Source organism: Aphelocoma coerulescens, chromosome 9 (assembly GCF_041296385.1).
Source record: "Aphelocoma coerulescens isolate FSJ_1873_10779 chromosome 9, UR_Acoe_1.0, whole genome shotgun sequence".
In the NCBI taxonomy this organism is placed as follows: domain Eukaryota; kingdom Metazoa; phylum Chordata; class Aves; order Passeriformes; family Corvidae; genus Aphelocoma; species Aphelocoma coerulescens.
In genome coordinates this window covers 5,121,892-5,144,927 of record NC_091023.1, presented here as the reverse complement: position 1 = coordinate 5,144,927, position 23,036 = coordinate 5,121,892, and the positions used below count along the sequence as shown (strand labels likewise).

General features: G+C 41.4%; 1 protein-coding gene across 1 annotated transcript in view; it reads left to right on the top strand.

Moving 5' to 3' along the window:
* ARHGEF4 (Rho guanine nucleotide exchange factor 4) overlaps positions 1-23,036 on the top strand; it is a 224,102-nt gene that overhangs the window by 24,991 nt on the left and 176,075 nt on the right. Inside the window, exon 3 of the mRNA XM_069024316.1 lies at positions 4,988-5,068. Coding sequence (XP_068880417.1) covers positions 4,988-5,068 — 81 coding nt within the window. The remainder of the gene's footprint in view (positions 1-4,987; positions 5,069-23,036) is intronic.

The following is a 23,036-nucleotide window of genomic DNA, read 5'->3' as shown; positions in this document are numbered from 1 at the left end:
ATGAAAAACTGAAATAATACAAACCACTAAGTGCCTTTATCACCTCATAGTGTAGTTGTAAAGCTTTTTAAAGAACCAAATCTGACATCCTCATCCCACCTCTGGTCAGGTAGAAGGCATGGCAGACAAATACAGGATTTACGTCTTCACTGATAAACTTGCATATGTGCTTTAAATCTCAAGAGAGATTTATTGAAATCCTTTATGAAAGTAGTGGACTAGAAATCCATTCTGTATGAAAAGTGTCTAAGTACAACTTAAATCATGAAGAAATGCTGCTGAAATTCATCATCAGAGTCTGTGATGTCAAACAGGATTCTTTTATCTCTACAATAAATCTTTCTCATTGAAACTCCCACATCACTCATAACCCCAAGGATGCCCAGTGCCTGCAAATGCAAAGGAGCAAAGAAAGGCAGCTCTGTAAACCACATGGGCAAGGAAACAAAGCCCTACTCACAGCCCCAGCCAGGCTCCATGTGTTTGGGGAGATGAGTGTGGAAGTACCCAGGGAATGGTTAAAGGTCCAGAGGCGGTTAAGCACCAGTGCTATTGGATGGTGGGGCCAGGTCAGTGTGGAGCTGCTCATGCTCAGTTGAGAGAAGGCCCCAGGAATATGGCTTGGAATTTGCTCTCCCCCTCTGTTAAAGCGAGTCAGGCCAAGTGCAGAGAGTGTCCCTACTGATCCAGAACACAGGTGACACAAGTGGTTCCTGCAAGGGAAGTGGCTCTATGTGAGTGTTATCAGCTCTGTCTGTGCAGGAAGGGCAGTCAGGTGACCCAGGGATGTTGTGTGTGTGATTGGGGGATTCATGGAAGAGACTGTGATCTAATGCAGAGTTTTGAACTCATTATCTCTCCTGCATTCAAAGGCTGCAAGAACACTAATGATGCACATAAACCTGTGTGGTGGGAAGTGGCTGGAGAGTGGCCAACAGTACAGAGGGTGCTGCAGCCCACATCTCACTCTCCCACTTCCCAAGCTGTGCCTGACCTCTCAGCTTTGCATGGCTCCACCTGTCCAGTTGTATGGGACTGTGTGAACACATAAGGACTGTGTTACTTTTTACTGGTGATCCTTAATAGTTTTCCACTGTAAGCATTTTATGTCTCGATGCCAAAGTGTCTCCATACCATTCATAAAGGGAGGAGATGCGGCACTACTTTTACACATTTTTGTGCAGGTATATAAGTGAGTTTTAGTACCCCACTTCCCAGCACAGTTCAGGGCTTTGTGGTGGTGCAGGGGGACAGGGCACCACCAGGACACAGGACAGGAGCTGTGGTGCTGCTGGTGATGGATGACAGAAGTGCAAACCAGGCTCTCCATCTTCAAAACTAAACACTGACCTGCCTCTTTATTCTGGTAGTCCTTCAGTCCCCCAATAGGCACACAGCATAATGCCCCGTTTCTAAGATGCACCTATGATAAAAGATATACTAGAGTCCTCCAACCACCTCTCCCTTGGCTAAGCAGGAGGATACGAGATCATTTTGACAGACGCAAATCTCATTCCCTGGGTAAAACTCTGGCCCAAGCGTCTATCCCTGCTGCTGTGAAGCCACAGGCTCTAAAACCTGCTCCAGGTCTTGGCCCCAGTAATTTCTCCAGGAGCACAGCACCTCTGGCAGCACCATGGTAGCATGCTACATTGACAGCTCCTCACTGAGCACCCCGAGACCATTCCCACACCCACAGGCTTACAATGCTCTCCTATCTACTGCACTTAAAGAACCAAGACTGGAGCCACATCCTGAGACAGGCCAACAAAGTGCCACATTTTTTTCCTTTTGCTTTGCACAGCAAAAACAAGGCACCTAGTTCCCACCAATCCCTTGGGTGTTTCTCCAGGGAGGTAGAGGGGCAGGCAGACCCTGCCAAAGGGCTGCTCTGGCTGGGTCCACCCTGGGAGGATGCACCAAGGTTCATCCTGGTTCCAGCACGATGTGATGGTGGGCAGGGGACTTGGAACAGGGAGATCCCAGTGAAGGACCCCTTCTCACAGTGAGTCTGTGATTCCTCCTGCCATGCTGAGTGCCATTTGAGCTGTCCCCTCACTGCTGGGTCTTTTCCTCTGTCTTGCTTGGTCTCAGCTCTTTTTTCTTTGGTGAGGGGTGGAAGAAGGGGCAGGGAGGTGTTGTTGGTGTTTTTCTTTCATGTTTCTGGTGGCGTGAAAATGTGTAGAATCATAAAATGAGGAGACAGAAAATGACTTACTGCCCCACACAGCCCAGCCCCTCAAACGTTTGTGTGCCAAGTTTGAGCCTATTGCTTGCTTACCTGTCCTTGCTGTCCTGAACACTCATCCCTTCACTTTGTGTGGCCATGACTTTTGCCTGCAGACCTGGCATGCCCCTGGACAGGGTTTCTATCCTGGTTTTTGTCATTTCCTCTGTTGTGGATTGAGCTTTTGTGGTCTTCCTTAGACATGGCCCCACAACTATCACCTGTGTGCAGAAGCTGGGGATGGACTGGTAAGTGACTCAAGTGTACAGCACAAGCATGGAGCTGCCCAATTAAAGAGTTCATTGGTCTCTCTGAAGATGAAATAGTACCAGCATGTAGCCAAACTCAGAGAGAAGGCAGTAAGAAAAATTCTGTTTAATTATTATAGGAATTACAGCTAGAGAGCCCCTTTCTGAGTAACACTGAGACCTTACTTTAGGGCACTGCAAACATGATCCTGGTAACTTTTAGAAGTACAGCAAGTGCTGAAACCCACTTGTCAGCTCACATAAAGAGAGCTGCTGTGCTAGAGGGGTGTCAACCACTCTAGCTCAGCCTCACAAAGCTCTCCTGCCTCTGGGCAGGGGGTATCTGCCCAGGGTTTGTTGATCCTATTTTGATTCTTTCTGGCTTAAGTCACAAGTTGACCATACACAAAGAGCAACAAGATTTTCCTGCTCGGGGCTGTTCTGCAGAGCCTTCCACCAGAGGGCAGCTGGGAAAAGGAATGTGATGGACTTGCCTGGCTCAGGATGAGACAGCAGCTAATTCGACGCTAATTATTATGCTTGTAACTTCCTCCCTAACCAGATGCAATCCCCTTCAGCCATTTCCAATGGCATTATGCTTAGGGAATGCTTCCCACAATAAAAGCAAAGGCAGCGTTCTTTCCCAATTGCCCCAAGATCCATTCTCAGATGTAATCTGAGCTAGACACAGTACAATTAGTTATTTGTGTTCCTGAATTAACAAAAGACTAAGCTTTAAAAATCCAATAATGCCTCCGAAAGATGTGTTTGCAATCAGTTTATCCCTGAGCTCCATTAGTTGCAGATCTGGTATGCTTTGTGCAGTCTAAGGTGGGAAGAACAGAGGAGTCAGCAACTTTTTACTGAGCACTGCATCTCCTCTCTTTATGAATTGTGTGGACCCACTTTAGAGCCACTTCTAGATATAAAAATCCTATGGTGAAAAACTATTGTGGGATCACAAATGAAAACAAGTTAACAGCTGCTTCCTGGTGTAGTCATACATGAAGAGTATAGGGAATGGAGCAAAACTACTTGTGCTAAGTACTTACTTTGCCTTTCCTTGTGATGAAAGAAGGAGCTACTCAGTTACAAGACTTGGTATCCATCTGCACTACCACATCCCACACTCCCTGTGGCCATGATGTGTGCTTTTGCTGTTACATATTACAGATAATACTGAAGACTGAAACAAAAGATTCAGTGTTTTTCAAACTGAGACAAGTAGCAGTTCTGAGCACCCCCTAATGACTAATTTCAGTCTAATTGTGTTTTTTCTTTTCATACTTTCCCTTTTGCAGTTTCTCTCATTCGGTTTCCCTTTTATTTATACTGTTACTTTCTCTGGGGAGAGAGATTTGCTCTTCCATCTCATGTTGAGGCTGAATTCAGCTAAAGTCTATGATATCTCTACTGCACTAACAGCAGTTCTTACTGTGGAAGTGAGTTGGAATTCAGAGAAGCTGGAGCTTGATGATGGTTGCAATTGAAATATTATTTCAAGGTTTTCACGTCTCATGTTGTAAATGAGAAGCTACACCACTGTATTCATCTGTCACAAAGGTAGCAGAATCCTCTTAGTTACGACAAATTCCTCTCCCTCCAGAGATACCACTCATGTTAAACCTGAATGTTTGTTACTTCCCAAGTTTTGATGAAGACCTTTCATTGAGCTGAGAGGGGGTATGTCCTCCCAGAGCTGAAGGCATTCTGCCACTTGTTGCCTTCTTTGCAGTTTTTGACTGGGAGCTCGACATTTACATACCTCTGATGCCTCTTAGTTTGTGTGACTGGTGTCTGATGATTGGGACAAACATGGGAGATAGCTGGCAGAAACGTTATCTCCAGATGACAATAGGTTGGAGTCAGATGGATATGGAAAGAGTGGGGGGATAGGAACCTTAAAGAAAGACGAGTTAACCTCAAAGGCATGTAGAAGAAGTGAGGAACTGAGTTCCTGTCAGTTTGCCAGACTGAGAAACAGCAGAAATGTCTTTCCTCCTAGAAGCCCATAGTGGTACCCAAATGAAGCCATAGGTTATGCAATGTTTGACTGCTGGCAAGGGAGCACGGGCTGTGCAATTCCTCACCAGCATGCCCTCGGTTCTCTGTGGACACAGGGCTCTTTTGGTGCCTAACACAGTTGCTTGTTCCCTCTTCTCTGTAACCCAAACAAAGACGATAATAAACACAAGTCTTAAGTGAGTTTTGTACATTCCTGTGTTGAGTGAAGCATGGAACTTGCGAAAACTATTATGTAGTTAAAGACTGTACTTGAATACACAGTGTCACACAAGTCGCCTTAATTCTGGTGATTCTTAACACTTGAGAGCCTCATTTTGCAACCAGAGTGATGTTCCTTTAACCCTATTCTCTGTGAAGCGTTTTCAGTTAAATCAAGAAAGCTTTTTTCCTCCAAGGGCAGGTGGACTGAAAGCAACTGTATTGATGACTCCTTGTTTTCTAAAGGTCAAATTGACTTTTTAAAATTTCTTCCTGTATCTCTGCACAGGAGTGCCAAGGAAGTGCTGTAAGAAGGACTGCTGGAGAAACAGAAGAGAGTACTTCTGAGAACACACAGTGCCACACTGAGGTGAGAGTCACTTCTGTTTGAGTTGGGATTGTGCTTTCATTCATGGTATAGTCAGAAGAGCTCTTTGTAGGGACTGTAATCATCTGTGCTTTAACAGTTTAAAGCAAATTCTGGCTTCTTTACATGGAAATATTGGAGCACCACAAGAAAATGTTCAGAAAAAATCTATTTCATAATGATCTATACCAGCTTTAAAAACTGTCAGATGTCTTTAAAGAAATTTTGGAACATCCTTCAGTGGAAAGATAATTTTTTAGCATAATTTTTCTATCAAGCTCTGACAATACCTAATACACAAATGTAAGTTCACTCACTCCTCTTATGTATTATGATATTGAATTATGATAGGTTTTTAGTTATGACACTACAATAAATATTGTGTACAGTGTAACAAAAGGTAATTTATTGATTCTTCTGAAGACAATGCAACCTAAGGGTGTTCAGCCCTTCCTAGGACTGTCTCCCACATAGGAACAAAAACTACAGCTCAAAAGCTCAAAGGAGGAGTGGAATTTTTTTTGCATGATTATGAGCTATGGGGAATTAGCTGTTGTTTGCATTTGTCAAACTATGAGATTCCAGAACTGAATTCTTTTTTTCATATTAAATTGAATTGGATAAGTCAGTGTCTGAAACCTTGTACCTGGAGCCCTGTTTGATGCTAGTTTTACTAGTTCATTTCATTAATTTTTGTGGCATTATGTAGACCTGTTTTATGAAGGTTCATAATGCTCCCAGAGCACTCACACCTTTCTGTGTAATTTGTGTGCCTGCACTGTCACAGGATGTAAGTGCCTTCCATTCTTTGAGTTTGCTGATCCATTATAGCAATGCAGGGAGGCACAACTATTCCTGGGGAAAAGTTGGAGGTGCAACAGCTATGATACAGTTTGTCTCTGCTCTGTCTTTTCACATAATTGTTCACTTAAAATCTTGGTCCAGTTCTCCCATTTTTTCTTCTCTGTTTCTTATTTACTACATCTCTGTTCTTCCCAAAGCCATAAAGTACTTCAGTTTCCATATGTGTATCTTTCCTGCTTTCTCTAATTTGTCTTTTGTCTCTGCTGCCAAAAGTGTGGTGTATAAACTGGAGCAAAGTTTCCAAGGTATAAAGGATACTTACAGGAACATCTTATGTATTGTTCTTCTAATTTGAAATAAATGAACTTTACAGCGCACAAAATGAGTGTGGTGATGCAAGTGGGACCATAAAGACATCTGGTCAGGAAAGTTCCTTTCTGCCATGTTCCCTTCCTTCCCAAGCCTGCCCATGGAAGAGTTCACACTGCCTGTAGCTAAACCTGACTCATTTAAAAGGCAAATTGCTCTGTCTCGGGAGGAGGAGGTCGAAGGACGCTAGCTGCACTTGTGTGCGGTTCTGTTGGGGAGTCTTGCGGGGACACTTAAGTTAAGAAGTCCAATTTAGAACACAACTAAAAATGAAAAAATAAACCTATTCACTGAATTCTGGGTAAGATTAAGAGGAAAGCTTGCCAGCCAGTGCTGTCAGTGGTCTGTTGGCCTGCTTATGGCCTTTCCTAGCAAGCACCAATTTGAAGTTATTAATACCCAGCCTCTTCATTTGAGTGAAATTTAAACAGCAATTTTCTCTGTCAGTTTAACACATGTGAACTATTCTCCTGAAGTCTGGAATGTTGTGGTGCAGATACATAAATGTGTCCCCTTTCCTGTGTTCTCCTCACAAGAACCAGAACATCAGACAACACCCAGTACATACTTACTTGCCTTTGAAAAGGCAGAATGGTAAAACTGGTTTCATAGAGTTCCTGTCTGAGAGAATACCATTCTTCAAACATCCTGGATTTTAAATGTTTCTGCTGCTCCCTGGGAAAATAAGTAGTAAAACAAGCTAGTGCGTATGTGAAACCAGTTACAAAAGTGAGTTGCATACACATAAACAGTCTTAAAAGTGTGGAACTTTTTCACATCATGAAGTAATTTCTGTTTACTTTTAACATGAGAGCTGATGATCCTTTCCTGTTGGAAAGGTGTAGCAAGTGTTTGGGAAGGTGAGGGCGTCAGTGTTTCAGTAACTGAACAGCTTCAGCTTGCTTCCTTTACCTGATCCAGAAGGTGCTGACTTACAAGCAAGTTCAGAGCTGCAAACAGCATTGAGAATCTCTTGAGCTCAAAAGGAATATTTAAATTTCTGACCTCTCAAGACTGGAGAAGAACACTGTTTCTGGTGAATGCTGCACATCATATTTTAAACCTAAACATTTTATGAGTCCTGACCTCAGTTTGAAAATAAGGGTCCTAAAAGCAAACTGTGAAATGCTATTTGAGATCACCAGCCACTTCGTAGAGATTTAAGAGCCTGTCTTTAGTGGTTCTGTTTCAAAATTTTGGATTAGGCTTACAGTCTCTACAGATCCTCTCTTCACTAATGAAATTGGTTATTGTTTCAAACCCACTATGGACATTTATAGTTTACCAAAGTTAGGACTCATTGGAAACATTGCTTTCACTTACGTTTAGGTCTCCCTAAGCAAGCAAATTTTCCTGGAGTAATGCAGATTATCAGTGGAATTTATAAGAAAATTCATGTCTCCTGAAATCATATCTCATATCCTCATATCCCTTTCACTGATTTGCAGGAAATGGAAGGAAGGTGTTTCAGCAATAAATCAAAGATGAGATGAGCCACATAGGCTTATGTGATATAGAAAAGGTTGTGGAGAAATTCAGATTGTTTTTCAATCCTCCTTTTCCTAGTTGTTGTTCAAATGGATGTTACCTACAAAACCTGGGATCCTTGGAAGTAGAAGCACAAATGCTATTATTTAAAATAGATTGCATGGAGTTAAAATGGAACCAAACCAGTCTTGTGTGTGGTTTGAACTACTGGTAGAATAATAATCCATATAAAGAGCTGTGCTGCAGCTGCTGGCATGAAAATGATCAGGGTATAAAAATGTGTAATACAGACAGCATTAATGTTGCCTTAATTAGAAGTTGCTTACTTGGTGATAGCATCCAAATGGAGATACAGTTTCTTGAAGATTTCAAAAAAAAGAGCAGATTTATGCAAGGAAAGAGTTGTCCAAAGCTAAAATGATTTACCCAAGGAAGAGGTCGTAGCATAACGTAATTGGAAGCTATTTAATTTAAAGAAACAGAAGGCACAGATGTTTTTCTATGTGGATGTATGACCTTAGTCAATTAGCAAATTAGAAATGAATTTTCCCAGTTTGAACTGGAAGTATCTAGAATTTGTTTAATCCTGAATGATCAAATACATTAAAGCCTTTTTCTTCTAGTACACAGTGGTTCTGCACAATAGTTGGGAGAAGATTATTAAGTACTATTATTATGATAGTGTTGTCAAGACATGAAGCAACATACTACTTTCCTGATCTGTCAACACTGTCCTAGGAAGTGTGAACTAAAGTGAACTTCTATTTGTAGGAAAGATTGTTGGGGTGACATTTTCCTAAAAAGCAGCGCACAGCACAGATGAAAAAAAAGTAATAAAATACTGTTAACATCAATTTGCAGTGAAGGCAAGATGGCAGATGGAGAACACAGCAAAAAGGAAGTTGGCTGCTTTCCATGACATTCTACAGCTTTCACTGTCCTGGGGCTGTGCAACTGGTTTTCTGTGCATGAAGCAGATGGGATACAACAAGCTTAATCTTGTTTTTCTTGATGTTGTGACTCATCTGAGCTTTAGTATGTGTGATTTGGAGACCATGGTTAAACAGCAAGGACTGAGAGGACATAAGGAATGAGACACCCTGTAAGTCAGTGGACAGTCCAGCCTGCTCTGGTCCATCACTGAGAACCTTAGAAACACAGCTTTTCTAATTTGATATATTCCACAAGCACATGGCTGTCTCCTTGGAATCATTTTCAGTCTGTATTATACTTTGTAGGAAAGAACTGGTTTTGTGGCGAGCCAAAGGGAGTATCTGGCAGGCTATGAAACTGGTAGCTAACCCTTAATGACTCAGAAGAAAGCTTTGTGTCCTGCCTTGACTTACAGCTAAATCATAGACAATCAAGCTGGCTCTCAGTCCCACTATTAATGCCAGGCACACACAAACAACATACAGCTTGGGATGCAGTGACATCTTCCCAGTTCGAAACATTTACATTCCTTGCCTGAACTGACAGCATTCTCCCTTATCTTCATCTGCCGTGCTTTTACTGCTGATTGGAAAGAGATTTTTGCAGGTTACTTCTGCAAGACAGGCCTGGTGCAGTGGACAGGAGAAGTAATGATCAAAGCAGGTTTAGTGCTGACAGATGGATGTGTACAAGCTTGAGCTTGCAAGTACTTAGAACTACCTTGGTGCATAGGCAAAGGCAAGCCAATGTATTCTCATTGTCTGATACACACACTGGGAAAAATTTGGCCTATACTGTAAAAATACTTTAAACTATTCTTCATGGGATAACATGACTGAATTTTTTTTTTTTTACTTATGCCTTGAACTGTCAAAGGGATGTAAAATATTCAATAGCAGTGTTTCCAAAAGTAAAACATGATGAATCCTCTACACATGGCTCATTTTAGGACATAGCTTTTTCCAGTTTTTCAGCTTTTTTTTGTAAGAAAAATAAAGGTTTTTTAGCCAAAGAGCCTCATCCTCCATTGTTTTTACTGGCATTGGTGGCTGGGTTCTTTGGGCTGTGCAGACACAAAAGCCTGGCAAACATGAGTTCATTCAAGTGTATAATGCTCTGCATCTCTGACTTTCTCAATTGCTGAGATCATCTAGATCCAGTTTTCCTCTCTGGAGGTGTGGTAATTATTTTACTTTTAACTCACTGTCAACTTCTCACAGATTTTCCATTTCTTGTTATGGAAGGTTGCTATGAAAAGGTTTCAGAATGACAATGCATTTATTGTAGCTGCTTTGGGAAACCAAAAAATGAAGGGTTTTGTAGGCTGAAAAATGAAATTAGTTTTTTAGTTTTTATTGTTTAAAACCTTTCCCTGGGTTGCTCCTGAGCTCTTCAAGTGCAAGGACTCTGTTCTTGGAAAGGTTAAGACACTGTAAATGAAATTCTGCAGTGCATGAGTCTCAGTAAGAACAATCATTTGGTAAATGTAGCAAGTTACTGGGCTGTTTTTTCTCCTCTGCTCTGCTGAAATCCACCATTATTGTAGGACTGCTTATCTCAAAGAATGGAAATGGTTATGATATCCCTTCTCAATTCTTCCTCACTGTTTGTTGGGATATCCTGTTGTTTGGACTCTTCTGGACAGATTGTTCAGGGTGTTGAGAGCACGATATAGCTGTTGACATAAATTTTATCTTAGTCGGTCTTGCCATTAAAGAGTGAGCAAATACTTGGAGGTCCATAGCACCTGGAAGAAATAATGAATGTTTCTGGCCCTCTGGGTGTAGCAATTGTCTCCATTCAAGTAGATGAGGAGAGCTTTAGAAGCTTTCAGGAGTTGGGGGAGAGGTTAAAATTTTAATAGCCAGGTTTGAAGCTGTATATATCCATTAATGAAAATGGATCTCTCGCAACTGCAGATGCCTTGGGAGAGATTTTATCCTGCTCTTAAAGCCAGTGTAACAAGCCTGGGTATTTGGCCACTTGGTATGTCACTTGGCCCATGGCATATGCAAAAAATTACTATTCAAACTACCTCAGATGCATGAGTTTGAAAAGATATTAGTGTCAATTGACATAGGTTGTGAGCTCTTATAATCACCCAAACTGTTTCTCTTCACCCAAGCTTGACAATACTTTATTGATCTGAAAATAATGAAACTCCTCAATGCAAACAACTGCAAAGGCAGTGAATGCAGGCTGCAAGTCAGAAGGGTCATTTTGTCTGTTGCTTTGTGCTTGGCATTCAACAAGAGCAAATACTCGTTGGGCTTCAGCAGGCAGAATTGAGAATACTATGATGAGGCCTTATGATCCGAGTAAAATGGAAGCAACAACATTGCTCCAACATTGCTGCAATGAGAAGGCTGCGTAGAGATTGGCTACGTATGGTAGCTTTATCCCACCTGGAATAAATCACAGCCATGAAAGTGCAACTGCCTGACATCATCTTGATTTTCCCAGTGGACTGGTACAGGTTGAGCTGAAGTGCATGTGGTCGCATATTTGCTCTTATTACAGCATCAGTATAGCCTTGGAAATAGTGCAGCTCTCCTGGCTTGTAGAGCAGGCCAGGATTATAAAGACTGAGGAGAGGCCTAAAGTATCTTTTTAACAGATCTTCCCAGTTTTCTAGCATTCATCTAACATGAATATGTCCCAGAGAGGAAACGGAGGCAAGTGAAATTCCTGGTGGGATTGAAGATTAGCAGCATTACATGGTTACGATTAATCTCTTTCCATTCTACACGTGTGGCTTGTTAATACTCCAAGTGCACATGGACTTTTATAATCTCCAACCATATCACTCCAGTGGATGCACAAATACTTTAGGGCACAGCAGGCAGAAAATCAGCAGCAGAGATGCACCTCCAATACCAGTTATTTTTCCCACTAATTGCAAGTGTGTGGTACTGATCAGTGGCTAAGGGTGAATTCTTGGGTATTAATGTAATAGATGTCAGCTGCAGCATCAATACTCATGTGGTTAATTTTTGGAATACAAATATTTGATGGTGACTTGGAACAGCTCAAAAATAAAAAGCATGAGGTTTTGGAGCCTGAGCCAGAGATCCCAACACATGGTGTGGTGCAGTATCAGTTCTGCAGCTGTAACTGCAACTGTTCAGTGTAATCCATTCACAGAGCTTTATTTTTGTTTCACAAATTCATTAACTTGATTGTGAGTGCAGAACTGAGGAACTGATGGCTACAGGAGGAAGCGAGGCTGGCAGTCTGTGAGCTTCCCCCTCCCTTCTCGCCGCACTCTGCAGATCCTGCCTGCGACAGCCCCTGTTGTTCCAGCTGTACCTTCCTGCCTGCTGCCTCAGACATTTGCACTGAATGGGGTGCATTACAGTTCTGTGGCATGACCTAGTGAGGGTTGCTTGGGACTGTTCTGATGACAGACCAGTTCAGAATTCTAAGATGCTCAAGTTAGTGTGGTTTTGGGAGCTTTTGACAGCTGCCCATGGAGGTGTTGCAATTTGCCATTTATAGTATGACTCAAATACCAGGTCATGGCTTGCATAACAACTGGGAGTAAGTTGCTGGAAGGAATTAATACTAGAACTGTTTGTCTTTAATTCTTGCCAAATGCCATGCCATGCCAGTAAAGAGATGCATAGTTCTTGTTTTCATCTGACACTTTCTCGCCTATACTGGACTGTTTGTGTCTGGGGAATTTACAGGAAAAGAGCTCTTGGTAGAGGCTGAGCAACACGTGGGTTTGGCAGTGGTGGGTAAATGCCAATGCCAGCCATGGAGTATGCAGCCAAGAGGTGGGGTGCGCCCAGTTCTTAGATATCCAGCTAGTTCTGTAGAAGGGTGGAAACATGTATTGCTTGGTTTCTCTGTTAATAGAGCAAACTGCTGAGTTCTCTTTATAAAACAAACTGATTGCAAGGCAGAGTTTTAAACATATTTGTGAAAAACCTACCTACTCAAAAGAGCTAAATATATCATGAAGAAGTAAAAATCAGAAGAGCCAGGAAATTATCTGGATGATATAATACTGCAGGAAAAACATATCCAAAAGGACAGACACGGTGAATGAATATTGAAGTTAATCTAGGAAACGTAAACTGTGCTTTGCTTGAAGAAGGATTGGTGCCATATCGACAAAGCAGGAAGCAGGAAAGCAAGCTGGTCATAAACCTCTATTAAAGGAATACAGAGGACTATTATTTCTTATGCCTGTATTTACAACACTTGGTGCTTACAGGCGCAAAGCCTTGATCTGCATTTATATTTTCACTGCAAAGTGTAGCAATATATGACAATAAGGTCATATTTATCTCTGGTTATACAATCTATCGAGTGTTGTGTAGCTATTGTCTATGTATACACGATCTAGTTAGTTGTGCTAGAACTGCAAGCATACTAATGTATGTAAGTGTTAACACCTTGGTTGAAAATATGCTGGTTAACAAGAGCAGCATTTATGTGTTAATCAAAGGAATAATTGTACCAGAAGTACAAGTTTTTTCCTCAGTTTAGAAGTATTTCTTGCCTGAAGAACTGGCCCCATCTTGAATAACTAACCTTGTGATGTCGCTCCCCCAGGAAGAAACTCTAGGCTTTCTCACCCCACACTGATCAGCTGTGGGATCTCATCAGAGAGACAGCAGTTTGTGGGTATTTCTCTGTTGCATGTGCATTGTCTATTCCTGGAATGGTTGCCAAAGTTCTTTTCCTACAGACAAACCTCTTCATAAGTACTCTGCCTGTGCCTCACTTATTAAACTTTCTGGATTTGAAATCTAAATGTTATGAGCCTTTGAAATAGTAGTACTGTCCTAACCAGAATATATCGCCTAATAAAAGAGTATTGTCTTATTCCCTGTCTTATTGATTCTCCCTAAAGGCTTTCTTTGATCAGTTTCAGAATGGTCTGGCCCTCAAAACAGGACAAGGACTCTGATCTGAAAGCAATCTTTTAGTAGCTTTGATATTGACTGTCTTTATTTTCAGTCTCCCATCAGGCTGATAATACCTACTGCTGGTTTATGTCTCTTTGTGTCCGTGTTCCTAAGGGCTTGACATTGTAATGCTAGCACTTCTGCCGTGTCACTGCATCTCACCTTCCCGCAGGTGCCAGCACTTCCTATGTACCTGGGGGAATGCAAAGACACCAAAATGGATTTTATGTCCAGTGTAGGGCAGATTTGGGGTAATGGCTGGGATTCTCATTTGTATGACAGTAATACTTCCATTCAGGCAGAGAAGGTTTTAATGGCACCCTTGAATCTGATATAACAGTTATAACTCTGAGAGAGTTGTAATGAATCCCTGAATAACTCTGAGGATAAAAATACTGGAACTCTGCTTCATTATGCCCTGTCATTTTCATCACCTTCATGTGATAAACACCTCTCTGCCATTCACCTGGCCGGGAGATTGTGGAGAATAGTAGATGGAGGAGCCAGTCATGCTGCTTCTTACTAGCTGACTACCAGCAGGACTTCTCTCCAGGCACAGGAAAAAATCACGGAAGCCTACTTCTACCCTGCATTTAGGTCTCCATTTGCTTGACTTGTTCAGAGTGTATTTAGGGCAGAATTATCGTTTGGGACCTCAGTAATTCTACTCTGGACTTCCTCTGAACTCAGTCAGTTCTTCCAGAAAATCTGTTTGGAATTCATCTCACTGGCTTTATTAGGGTAAAAGGCAACTCTTGAGCAGTGGCTCTTTTTGCCTCTTTTCTGCAAGGGATTTTTAAATGGACATGAATAAGATATTTTCTAAACCCATAGATTGGAGTAGACTAAGAGGCACCTAACTCTGTGTTACCTATGCCTCTAGTTCAGAAAAGAGCTTCAGAGATCTAACCAGCTCTGAATTAACCTTGCAAGATTCACAGCAACGCTTCTGGGTCTCACAGCCTGGGCTCAGTCTTGAGTGACACTATCAAACTGGAGTAAAAATATTTCCATCTGCCTGTGGGTAGGGGCCTGAGGATGCAGAGACAGCAATGAAAGCCCTCCTTGGGGCAGGACCAGCAACTCTGCATACGTGCTTTGACAGAAATGAATGCTGGTGCCATTACTGAACAAATTCTGATCAGGGTTTGATCCATGAGTTTTGCTGCTAAGATTTTCTTTATTGTTTTTCTTCAGATGCTTGTCATTCAAACAGCTCTTAAACTGTCCTATCATGTAAAGCATTGCCGAGGAGTTCTAAGTTAGTAGCTGATGTCTATAAGAAATGGGATTTTGTTGGGCAATGGTGGCCAGTGTTGCTGTCCAGGGATTTCTGGTTTAGCAGCACAAATGTTCATCCAGCTGAGAGCTGAGGCTGTGGTAAAACACAGAAATAGCTGTCTCAGCTCCCAAAAGCTCAGTTTGCCATTATAAGCCCAGAATCTCTTACTTTCTATCAAGACAGAAAACTTAAATGCTTGGATTGCAGGAGGGAAATTCAGAAGGATTTGAAGAGTTCTTGAATCAACATGTTAGGCTGCATCAAGAGGTATATTTTTATGATAATGGTAGTCAAATGAACTGCCTGAGGGCAAATTAGAAATTACAGTGGAGATGAAAGTGTCTGCCATGATCCTTCAGAAATCAGAATACCTGTTTGGTCACTTAAATCATCATGTGAAGACGTTTAGTGATGGCTGCCTGCAGCATGTCCCTCGTGGCCAGGACAGGGTGACAGCCTTAAGTTTTCAATCTTGGAGCTTTTGATTTCAAATTTCAGTATTTCAAAACCTGAGAGTCTGTGGATATAAACTAATGTTCCACTGAGCCATACAATGCCTTATTTAGTAGAGTATGGTTATGTCTTTACTGACATGAAAACAATGAAATCTCTAGGCTTTGTCTTCCAAGGGAAGGGCAACATAGAGCAAAATTGTTGTTCCTTGAAGGAATCTTACAGGGGATATGGTGCTCTGAGAAGAAGCAAGAAGGCTGGCCCAGTCTCTGTTCTCACTTTAGGCTCTGCACTGTGCACACAAGACTTGTCACATTTGACCTTTGCAACCATAAAGTTGGAATGACTTCAACATATTTTCCAACATTTAGTTGGTTTGGAAGCCAGCCTGACACAATCTACACAATACCCAACTATGTCAAACTAAGTGAATGGTACATGAAGTAATCACATTGTTGAAATCAGGGGAAGAAAAGCCTTCCACTAGTGCAGTAGTGGTGTTCCAGTGTCACTGGGCTGCCTTCAGAGAATCCTAGTCTCAGTGTTCTGCAAGGTTTAGACAGGTATTTTTGGTTCAGGCACTCCATGGTGCTGCTCTGCTGGAGGCAGTGTGACTTTAAATAGTAAGTTTTGGCTGTGGTGGCAAAAGGCAAAAGGCAAAAAGGATATTTTGTTCTGAGTCAGTGATAGTTTTCAGCAGCTGTTCTTTATAAAGCAGAAAAGGCATGTGGATTTAGATAGTGTATCAGTAAGGAAAACGTCAACAGTAGCTGGCCTTGGGCACTTGAGGATTAACAGATCTGGGTCTGTCCTAAGGAGAATAAATCCTCATTGACCAAATAAAACCTCAGAATCATACACTGAAAAAATGATTACTGCTGTTTAGCAAGTGAAGTTCATGGTGAGTGATAAGCTCTGCACTCTGAAAATGGACTTGATAGTAGTGAACTCCAGATTGTTTGCTTTTAAAAGGAGGGGATAAAACTGTGAGAGGTTAGCTATGGAAAAAGCCAGTCTATCAGCAGTAGGCTGACATTCTGGAAAATGTAAAGTTTTGGGCCTCAGAAAGCTTTTTATAGATTTACCATTACTGTCAAGGACTTCATTAGATGGGATGTAGGATTAAGGGGGAAAGAAGATCTTTTAGGTGTTTGCACATGTTGTAACCCAGATTAAATGAGGTTGCAGGTTCTCTCCAACGCTTCGAGGTTTGTGTGTAGTCATAGTGCATGGTGGGTTTGTCATGGGCCAGCTGCCAGCTTCCCACCCAGCCACCCTCTCTCTCCCCCTCCTCAACAGGGCAGGGGAGAAAATAAGATGGAAAAGCTCATGGGTTGATATAAAGACACTTAACAATTGCAACTATGAGCAAAACAGACTCAACTTTGGGAAAAATGGTGAGGTATGGTAAGAAACAAAGAAAAAGTGGGAGCTCTTTCCCCTCACCTCTCCCTTGTTCCCTCCAAGTCTGATGTTCACTCCTCCACTCCCGGCTTCTCCACCTCTCCCCTGACTGGTGTAAGGGAATTGGGACTGCGGTTTGTGTCCAACACAGAGCAGCTCCTTCCCCTCACAGAGACCCCACCACCACCCGATACCAGAGCACCTGGTCTGACCAGTATTTTTCAGGGCTGTGAAAGGACTTAGGGAGATCCATAAGGATTTGCTAAGATGCAGAATCACATAGGCCTGATTGCTAGAAAGCTTATTGAAATTTTTCTGGAGTTTTGACCAGCAGAGTTCCAATTGTCTTCAAGCAATTGCAGATTAAGGGAATACTGTGTAATTTGCACATCCAGTGTGGTGAATTGAACCAGCCCAAGAAATGTAACAGTCTGAGGGAAAGGTCCCACCTGATTTACAGAAGGAACATCCTTATTTCCAGCTCATGAACAAGTAAAGCATGGAAGAATAGGGTGAAGATGGGCAGTTGAGCTTTAACCTTAATTTCAGAAAAGATAAGCAATGGAAAGGGGAGTCAAGTCCTTTGGGCAATGGCCTGCTTTGGCATGTTGTTTGTAAGAAAGATGTCTGTGGAAATTAGAAATACTTGTAGATAAAAATGAGGCAGCCAAAACCTGCCTTTCAATGTACATAGATTCTTATTAAAAAGCCCTTAATTCATATGTGAATAAAGCTTTATTTTCCTTTTCATTTGTGAAAAATAAATGCCAAGGCACGGCAGAGCTGGACTTTCTCACTGGGCATTTCCTTCTGCTCAGAGTCAGATGTCAGGGCTTGGGCAAAGAAATGCTTCACCTGAACCTTGTGAGCACAACCTGTTGAGTCAATACCAGGAGAGGCATGCAGGAAATAGAAGTGTGCCTGCCATTTCTTGAATGAGCAGGTTTTAAAAGAGTGACAGTAATTTCAGAATAAATCATAAAAAGTACCCTTTCAAAATAATTTAAACTTAAATATTAACAAATCAAAGCATTAAAAAATCATGAGCCAGGCCCATTTTCCTCCAAAGAGATTTTTTGGAAACTAACATTGGGTTTTTAGTTGTTTTGAGACATTTTAGAGTTTTTATCTGGAGCTTTTCTTCCATAATTTGGACCAAAAGTTTACTTAAAAAGATTCCTGTATGTCTATAATATTGACATATGCTTATATTTTAGAGCTAAGGTTTAGGGTAAAACACTCTTTTTTTCCATGAAATCATAAGAGTTGACAGGACCAAACTTCACTGAAGCAGTATTGTCATTTGGCAGATCAAACCACAGATGATATTGCATTTGTGCCTTGTGTTGCAATTTAGAAATTATTAGCCTGGTTTCTAACTAGTTAGGTGTGCCCTTCTGTGTGACTGTGTATGCTTAACTCATGCAGTTCCCACAAGGGCAGAAAAATTGTGTACATGTTCAATTCTGGCTTCCTGCTATAAAGGATTTGATTTTTGCATGAACATCTGATTTCCATGTAGTACCCAAACATCAATATTCCTGTGTGCAATGGACTGACCACAAGAATGGCTGCTGGGAGCTACAGAGGGGTTTGCAGCCCAGCAAACACAAAGCAAGTGGGGCTGTGCTCACTGGGGGTGATGGCCCAGAGATCCTGTATTGCACAGGGCAAGTCAAAGAGCAAATTCAATGTCAGAGCTGATGTTAGTAGTGGGTGAGTGCTGGGGCATCAGCTACGGTGCCCTCCTCCCTCCTTGCTGTGCTGGGGTCACTGCACATCTCTGTGTTTCTCTTCCCTGTGCTGGCATTGTGGACCATCAGAAGCTACTCTAGAACAACTCCTTAAAACACCTCTTCCCGGTGGAAAGATTTTGATAGCTCACATATAAGCCATAGCTAGATTAAAAAATAAGTGAGAGCTTGCAGTATCAGGCTGTGCCTGCCAGTTGCTGTACTGCAGAATGATCCCCCTCTGAGAACTTGCTTGCACTCTGTAGTTGTCTTTAATTCTAAGTGCACTGTGAGAGAAGACTATGCATAACTCTCAGTCCTGGCCACTAAATGTTGATAGATTCTTTGCTACGTGATGTAAGTTGCATCTCTGTGTTGCAGAATGTTACTGAAGTACAAGTAAATTTTAAGGGACTTTAATGTTAAGTGAGAGAAAAGACGAACGTGAAATTACATTTACTTTTCTGCACTTCAAAAGACTTGTTCTGCAATTTTTCCTTCTTTAAAGATAGCAACTAGAAAGCTCCCAGTGTGGGAGCCTTTGCTTTTAAGTGCTGCAGCAAGCGTAATACTCACTGGGTGAACTTGGAGTTGGCAACAGCAAAAGCTGGGGGGGATGTACGGGAACATGTGCTGTCCTTTGTAGTTCCAGTTCTTTTAGAAGCACTCACAAATAGCTTTAGTTTCTTTAGCAAATACAATGGCATCATTCTGGGCATGCCTAGTGGAAGTGTTCTGGGACTAGTAAACTGTGAACAAACCTGTTTGCATTGCTGCACTGTACAGCGCAGCACAGATAAGCCCTAATTGTTATGCAACTCCTTAGCATAAGCTCCTGGCATGGCTCATATGCTTCCCTTGTACTAAGACTGTCCAAAATAGCAACAAGAAAGCATGTAACTAAAGACACAGCAGGAGTGTAGGAATTTACCCAGGCCTTGGATGTCCTAAAGATTGAACAATTCTTCATTTTAAATCTTCCAAAATGCTAAGCATAATGTATTTTCTTCGGAGCTTCTTCAAGGTAAGCAATTTCAAACTTTTCCTGTTTGTTTGGTTTAGTTTTGTTTTGACAAGAGAGAAACTTGGATTTGTAGACTTTGTACAGGAATGTAGAAAGTAGTTTTCTTGAGAACTGGTGCCCAATAAGCAAACGCACTCACCAGGTTTGCAATTTGCTTTGCTATGTTAACATCTGATTTGTAGATGTTACTTGTTTTCAACTACCATAAAAAGAAGCACTTGTTGTGGGTTTAAGAGATCCTTATATGATGAAAACCATAAAATTTATGGTGTAAGCTACATCCATCAACAGGGAGTTGTTAGCAGTGAAAGATGCATTTTATGAGACAATCCCAAATCTTAATTTCTGATTTTATTATGACTTCCTGAAGTGTTTGTTGTATTTTAAACGTGCCAAATTGAGCAATTGAACACACATTAAAATATTTTAGATACAAAATACATTATAAACTGTTCCCAGTAAGTATAATTTCATGGGAAACAACCAGACCAAATATCTACTATTCAGTGATGGGTATGTAACTCTCTGGGGGCAGTTTCATTCTCTGTGAGTCTAAGTAAGTTTTATGACAGAGGCTGTGCTGCTGCCTGCTGTCGGGCTGCAATAGCTGTTTGAGGTCTGAGTCCCAGCTGTGGCTGTCACCCTGCTCAGAGTTACAGCACAGTCGTGGTGCAGCTGCAGCGTGGGCTGCAAGTTTTGCAAGAAGTGTGCACTGTGAAATGCAGAGATGGTTTGGAGAAGTGTGGGTCAAAGGAATGAAAGTTTAATCAGATTAGAGAATATTGGATTATTCTGAGATCTAAAATGTTAAAATTTGAAGCTCAATAGAGAATCACGCTAACTTAGAAGAAAAATGCTTAAGGAATAGAATAACTGCAATGAGATGCATTCTAGGTTCCCATTATGTTGTCACTTGCACATTTGCATGCCAAACTGCTTCTTGATAAAATATGCTGCAGGATTGCAGTTGCAGTGTAAAGCCAGCAGTGAATCTCAACACGGAGTTGCTCTGTGGAGACCAACTGCTGTTTGAAATAAATAAGAGAAAAAGCTTAATTTTGGTTCTAAGGTATACAGCTACAATTAGCACCTGCAACCACCTGACTGTTCATGGGAAACTTGTAGCACTCCTAAGGAAGTGAACCCCATTTTCAGCAGCCTTCCTTGGGGACATTGTAAAGAGCTGATCTTACAAAATTGCTTACATTTGGGTTGAAGATATCTACTTAGTTCGTTCTGAATTACATTTTTACTCTAAACACTGCATTGTATGGGAGGTAAAAGTGAGAGATAGGAAAAATACAAGGGGAAGGTTTTTCTCTGGTACTGGGATATGGCTATTGACTCATCATAGTTGCATACTTGCTGTTTTATCACATAACAAGCCTTGACTTCCAAAAATTTTAACATAAATCATGATGCTAAAGTGTATGTAAATATCCTACTTCAATGTGGGAGACTATATACTTCTCAGTACTTACAAGAGTATATTTTTCCGTAAGGACCAGTCATCTACAGTCATCAGTTTGAGAAAAATAGGACTGAGTAAAACTGTTAGCTGTCAACGGTGTTATGATGATTACTGGATTCATCCTGAGTCATTTGAATGTAACAGCTTGCACCATCTCTGTTGGTTCCAGTTTGAGAAAGGCCAGTTCATATCTATGAATTTCATTCTGGATTCATTGACTGAAATCTAACAGTCAGCTAAGTCAGCCAAACTATGTCTGAAATGGAGGAAAAATCCACACTATTCTAATGCCAGTTTCTTCATTGTTTTCTGTTAAGTTTTCTTGAAATAGAAATCTCTCAGTTGAAAGCTGTACAAAATACAATATATCTAGACCCATATTCTAGAGGTGCTGTACACACCATGCAGCACTTTGAGGTCCTTGTGTGATATTAGAATGACTCAAATAGCTTGAAATGCAGTCTGAGGGCTCAGCCATGTTTCTCAATAGGATTTTAGCTACTAAAATCCCTGTATCATGCCTCAGAACTTTTAAATGTATCACCCTCATCTAACTGAAAAGAAAAAGTAGGCTGGGCCAAACAGCAATAAACCTGCCCTTGGACTTCAGGATAAATGCTACTATTGGGAGAGTTACTGTGGTGCCTCTTGTCCTCCTCTGGAAGTTGTATCAGCACCTTTGCTGAGGGGAGGAGCAGGAGGAAGTGGAAAAAGCCCAGACTTGTAAATAATAAAAAAAAAAAAAATTAAAAAAAGCATAAACTCCCTAGAGGTGGGGACAAGACCAAGGGGCAGAGTTGGTAGGAAGGAGCTCAGGACCCTCTGCCTGCCCCCGTTTGTGTCCGGTTCAAGGCTTTCCTAGTACAGGACTGAGTTTGCAGCATACAACTCCATCATGATGCCTTTCAAGCAGACACAAAATTGCATGCACATCTGGTCTTAGGAGGTTGTGACAGCAAAGATAGATTGTTATATCTTGGCCAGTTAAGTTTTTTGTCTCCCATAATAATCAATCTAAAGGCTTAATATTGTTGTCTTTGATTCTCCCAAGAGAAATGGAAACAGGTATTGGAGTTGTTGTCAATGTGTGATTGCATGGGTCTGAGCTGTTGGTTTTCCTCACTAATTTAAGTAATTCTCTAATTTAAATATCCCATATGACTGGTCACTTGGTATGAAAATAGTTAGTTTTGACTAAAAATATACAGAATCAAAGTGTAACTCCTTATTGAATGAAAAGACATATAAATGGCTCACATGGACCATAATTAGTTGTTTTTTTGAGAAGTGTGACAGCAAACTTTATTGAAGCATCTTCTTGCTTCCTTTAACTTTAAAACCAGAAGATGCTGATTAATACTGCTGTTCTTTACAATGACAACACAATAAGAATCATGTTTTCGCTTATGGCATGGAGCATTTCAAAACAGGCAGCCTGTTGGAGTCATGTCCAATTCCTCTCTAATGCCACTGGTACAGCAGTAAACAAGGCACGATGCAGATTTGCCACTAATACCTTTAATGCCTCTAAAATAGTACACCTATTGTTCTCTCTGAACCAAAGCTCCAGGCCACTAATACCAGCTAAACAGTTCCTGGCCACTTTAAAAGGCCAGTGTATGCCTGAGCAGGGATGGCTGTGTCACCAGTTGCAGACAGAAATTTTGGGAGCCCTGCTGCTGGTGTCACAGGAAGCGGTATTGCACAGCTGTGGAACATCCTAAATTTGTATCAGATTCTGTGTTCAAAGTGTTGTATATTTCTCTCTCCTTGGCCATAACTTTCATTTAATTCTGCTCAGAAATCTGTCATCTCCCTGGTTGGATTTGCAGCCCATCCAGCTTTGACTTTGCTGGTTTTCTCTTTAAGCGGTGTGCCAAACTTGCATTTACACAAATTGAACTGAAGTGTTTGATCACAATATATGTGTTTCTCTGAAGGAACTTTTGTTCTGACTTCAGAAATCAAGGACCACACTTGTAGCAGTTTTAGGTCTTGCATGTGTTTCACTAGATGTTCACCTACCCCGAAAGTTTAGGTTCCCAGTTAAAATCTGTGTTTTAGTTCCTTTTGTGTGACCATCAGTCTTTT